General features: G+C 36.3%; 1 protein-coding gene across 1 annotated transcript; it reads right to left on the bottom strand.

Moving 5' to 3' along the window:
* Window positions 1-401: 401 nt before the first annotated feature.
* On the bottom strand, window positions 402-4,015 carry LOC139881352 (uncharacterized). Its single transcript, XM_071865838.1, has 2 exons — window positions 3,874-4,015; window positions 402-1,000 (listed from the first exon to the last, which is right to left on the bottom strand). The coding sequence occupies exons 1-2, from the start codon at window positions 4,013-4,015 to the stop codon at window positions 402-404; spliced, it is 741 nt and encodes a 246-aa protein (XP_071721939.1).
* Between the last annotated feature and the right edge of the window lie 363 nt (window positions 4,016-4,378).

Raw genomic sequence — 4,378 nt, 5'->3', positions numbered from 1 at the left:
TGAATCGTTGCTGGATCCATGCTTATCCCTCGATTGGAGACAATGTAACCAAGGAAGGAAAGTGATGGTGAACAAAACTTGCACTTTTCTAGATTGGCATATAAGACTTCTAGTTTCAATGTCTCTAAAACGGCTCTCAAATGCTCCTTGTGTTCTTCCATATTCTTGTTATAGATAAGAATGTCATCGAAGTAAACCACCACAAACTTGTTGAGAAAAGGTCGCATAACCTCATTCATGAGCCTTATAAAAGTAGAAGGAGAGTTTGACATCCCCATAGGCATCACAAGCCACTCATAAAGACCTTCTCTAGTTTTGAACGCCATTTTCCATTCATCTCCTTCGAACATTCTCACTTGATTAAAGCCACTAGCCAAATCCAATCTAGTAAATACTCTAGTTCAGTGTAGTTGATCAAGCATGTCATCTAAGCGAGGAATGGGATAACGATTCTTGATAGTGATTTTATTCACGGGCCTACTATCAATTACCATTCTCCATTTTCCTCTTTTCTTTGGATAAACAAGAGTGGGGAAGGCACATGGGCTAGTGCTCTTTCGGATTAAACCATTGTCTAATAAAGCGTCTACTTGAGATTGGAGTTCCGTATGTTCTTTGGGACTCATACGATAAGCAGCCTTGGTAGGAAAGGTTGAACCGAGAATAAACTCTATAGTATGTTGGATGGATCTTAAAGGAGGAAGCACACTAGGTAGTGTTGAGGGGAACACTTCCTTGAACTCTTCAATCAAAGGCCGAACTTCCCTAGGGATTTCAAGCTCTTCGTCTTCCTTGTCATCTAACAAATCTTGGGGAATATGACACGACAAAGCACTAAGGATTACTCCCTTATCAAAATCACTCAATTCACCTTCATTGAAAGCTTTTATCCTCTCGGCTCCTAGAGGGAGCAAAATAAATCTTTTGCAATCCAACACTAGACTATAAGCATTTCGACCTCCATCACAGCAAACATTTCTTCCTTTCAACCATGACACTCCTAATAGCAAAAACCACAACTCATCTACATATGCTCTGATTGAAAAAGACACAAGCCAACGGAATTTCACCTTAATGCCCTTGCGTGAATCGAGCCAAGTGAAAGTTTGGTATGATTAGAAAGAGGAGATATTAAGGAAGAGAATGGAAGTGGTTTGATTGTATTTGGATGTGTGGTTGAAGAGAAATGAAAGTTTAAAGATGATAGATTGGCACTTAGCACTATTACACGAAAATGGCTCTTTGAAAGAAATTCCCATCCATTGTCATAAAGATGTCTACCCTAATTACGGCAAGCATATTACATATTTATAGAAAAAGTCTTGAAGACTTCATTTGAGTCAAAGTTCAAACATAGATAGATAAATTGAAGACAATTAAACTAGAACTAGCCTATTACAAAAGGAAATGCTTGGATAATCTCTTCCGGCCAAGATGACTTCCGGTGATGATGCTCCGGCGATCCGAGGGGATTAATCAGGCAGAATTTCGGCATTGACCCTGTTGACTACCACGTCATCAACAGCGACAAAAACTTTGACTTTTCCCAAATTGAAACTATTCACTAGCAAATGAATTCCTAGCAAACTCTTTCATAACATTTCATCATTCACAAGCAAAGATGGTCCTCCATCATACTATGGCACCTATGGTAGCATATCATATTAAAAATAAGGAAAGTGACAAGAAGTAAGAGATCGGATCAAGGACACCAAGAGAGAAGCGGCGGCACACATGACAAAAACAGACGATGTTAGAATGAAGAGAAGTGTATGACCGACAAAACTAGAGGCACGACCGGTCTAACACCTAGAGAAAAGTAACTCCTCAATCGAACACACCCACCACAAAAATCACATAACATTAAAAGATAGGAGAACTATGACATTGTCCCCTCCACCACAACATAGAGAAGTATGGAAACCTTAGATTAGAGGGGGAGAGAAAGGTAGGTAAAATTGAAAAAAGGTCCTCCCATTACCAGAAAAGAAAGGCAGCAATAGGGAAAGAGATATTAGGATTTTAGACGAGAGCTTGGATTTTAGACTACTAGTTTTTTATTAGTTTTAACAGTGTTAATAAATATAATAATTATGTATGCTAATAATTAAAATACCCTATTGGAAGACCCTATTGAATAATGATTACTCCATATTTTATGTTTCGACTATGAAAATATATATGGAAAAAATTATAAAGATTATCTTATCATCACAATTATCAGAATTTAGAAATAACAACTGTTTGTAGACGATATTACAATATATATATATATATGTGTAAATTATGTATTGATAAATGAAATACATCAAACAATTTTTACTCTGTGTGTGAAAATTGGGAGTATTCTTAACAAAAGTGTTGTTCAGTCTATGAAAATCTCGTCCTAATTCGATTGTGTTTGATTATGATTTTGGATAATTGAATGTAATTTTGATTGATTGAATGAGTTAGTGGATGATTGAAGTATAGTTAAATAAATATTATAATAATATGAAAAGTATAGTATGGTTAAATAGTGATATGGTTAAACATATGTTTTTTTATGCTTCAATAAGTTAAAAAGACAAAAAAATAATAAAAAGAAAACACCGTGAGTTAATCTCTAATGAAACAAACTCCAACCATATCAGCCAAAATGGTCGACGAAGGATTGGCGGCGATGAATCCCAAGTATTCCAAACATCAGGTTGTGAGCTTTCTTTTTTAGCAAGTAAATGAGCAAGTTGGTTTCCTTCTCAACTTGTCATTCCCAATTTAAAAGACAATGGGTACTCCCTCCATTCTACTTTAATTGTCCATTTTGATTTTTTGGTTCATCCAAAAAGTAATGAATATAAACATAATTTATATTGACATTCATTATTTTTTGGATGAATCAAAAAGTCAAAATGGACAATTAAAAAGGAATGGAAGGAGTATCACATAAAACTGTTGCATAAGAATGATGCCGCCTCCTGTGTAATAGAAGAGAATGTATAGCATCTTGTGAATTAGTATAAAGAGTGAGGTGTCAATAGTGTAAATCCCAAGCCAAAACCATGCAAAATCGCTAATAATTCAGGCATAAGGTTTGAATGAGTCTCAACGAATCTTGAAAACCCATACAACCAGTTTCCACCCGAGTTATGAGAAAACACCGCCAACACCAACAGCCCTTTGGATTCCCCAATGAGTTTCCATCGACATTTAAACAATAGAATTATCAGGAGGAGATGTCCAACACACAAATTGATGAGGAAGTTGAACATAGGTATTCAAATCCGAATAGAATTTCATACAATCCAAAGAGAGATCATGAAAAAATCTTTCTTAGGCTACAGAGGAAAAAATCTCATTGTTCATGACTTCTTTATTTCGAAGAACCATTGCTGCTAAAAATGGATATTCATTTGCTGACCATGTTGATTTATCGAAGAATCTGTGCTCCAATGCTTGAACCAAGTTACAATATCATGCTTGAAAAAGAGAGAAGGGATGTCTCCTTAAAAAATTGTAGACCAAAGAGTTCGTGATTTTGGACATTCACAAAATAAAGGATGAATATTTTCCTCATGTAAGGAACAACGGCGAAAAATAGGATTTGTATTCATTCCATGACGAGATAACAAATAATTTGTGTGCAACCGATTGTGAGTTATTAGCCACCTTAAGTGTCTAATTTTTTCAGGACATGGAAGGCGGCAAAGCCACTTCCAATTTCCATCAAAGTCGTGGTTTTCATGTTGAGAAAGCCATTGGAAACCCGTTTTAACTGAGTAGACTCTGTTAGTTGAAGCTGTCCACGCTAAATGACTTTCCATCACGCGAAATTCAGGAAGATAAATGGTGGGAAAAGTATCTAATACAGCAGGTGGACTTTAGTGTTTATACCATCCAAAGAGACATGTCTAGTCTGACGTGCAGTAGCTTTCGAACAGAGAATCACATCATCGACAAAGAACAAAATGTGATATTTTTGGTCCTCCATGAGAGTATTCAATTCAACTCCAATATCCAGAAGAAACGCTTTCATTTATCATCATAGCATCAAATTTTTCTATGCAAAGAACAAACAAATAAGGGAAAAGAGGATCCCCCGACGAATACCAAAATTTAGACGAAAAGAGGGTAGTTTTCACCATGCCAAAGGACAGAAACCGATATACGTGTTACGCAATCCTTGATCAGTTGAAGTAAAGAAAGCAGAAAGCCAAAATCCGAGAGTGTATTGCGTAGGAACGACCAATCCACACGATCATAGACTTTCTCAAGATCAAGCTTACATAGCATATCCCCCTTTTTATTATTAGAATGGCGGATGTGGTGAACGAGCTCACGAGCAATAATAATATTATCAATGGTACTACGACCAGTGATGGAGCTACTTTGAAAAGGA

The sequence above is a fragment of the Rutidosis leptorrhynchoides genome, unplaced genomic scaffold, assembly GCF_046630445.1.
Source record: "Rutidosis leptorrhynchoides isolate AG116_Rl617_1_P2 unplaced genomic scaffold, CSIRO_AGI_Rlap_v1 contig146, whole genome shotgun sequence".
Taxonomy (NCBI): domain Eukaryota; kingdom Viridiplantae; phylum Streptophyta; class Magnoliopsida; order Asterales; family Asteraceae; genus Rutidosis; species Rutidosis leptorrhynchoides.
The sequence above is the reverse complement of the archived record's forward strand: the minus strand, read 5'-3'. Positions and strand labels throughout refer to the sequence as shown.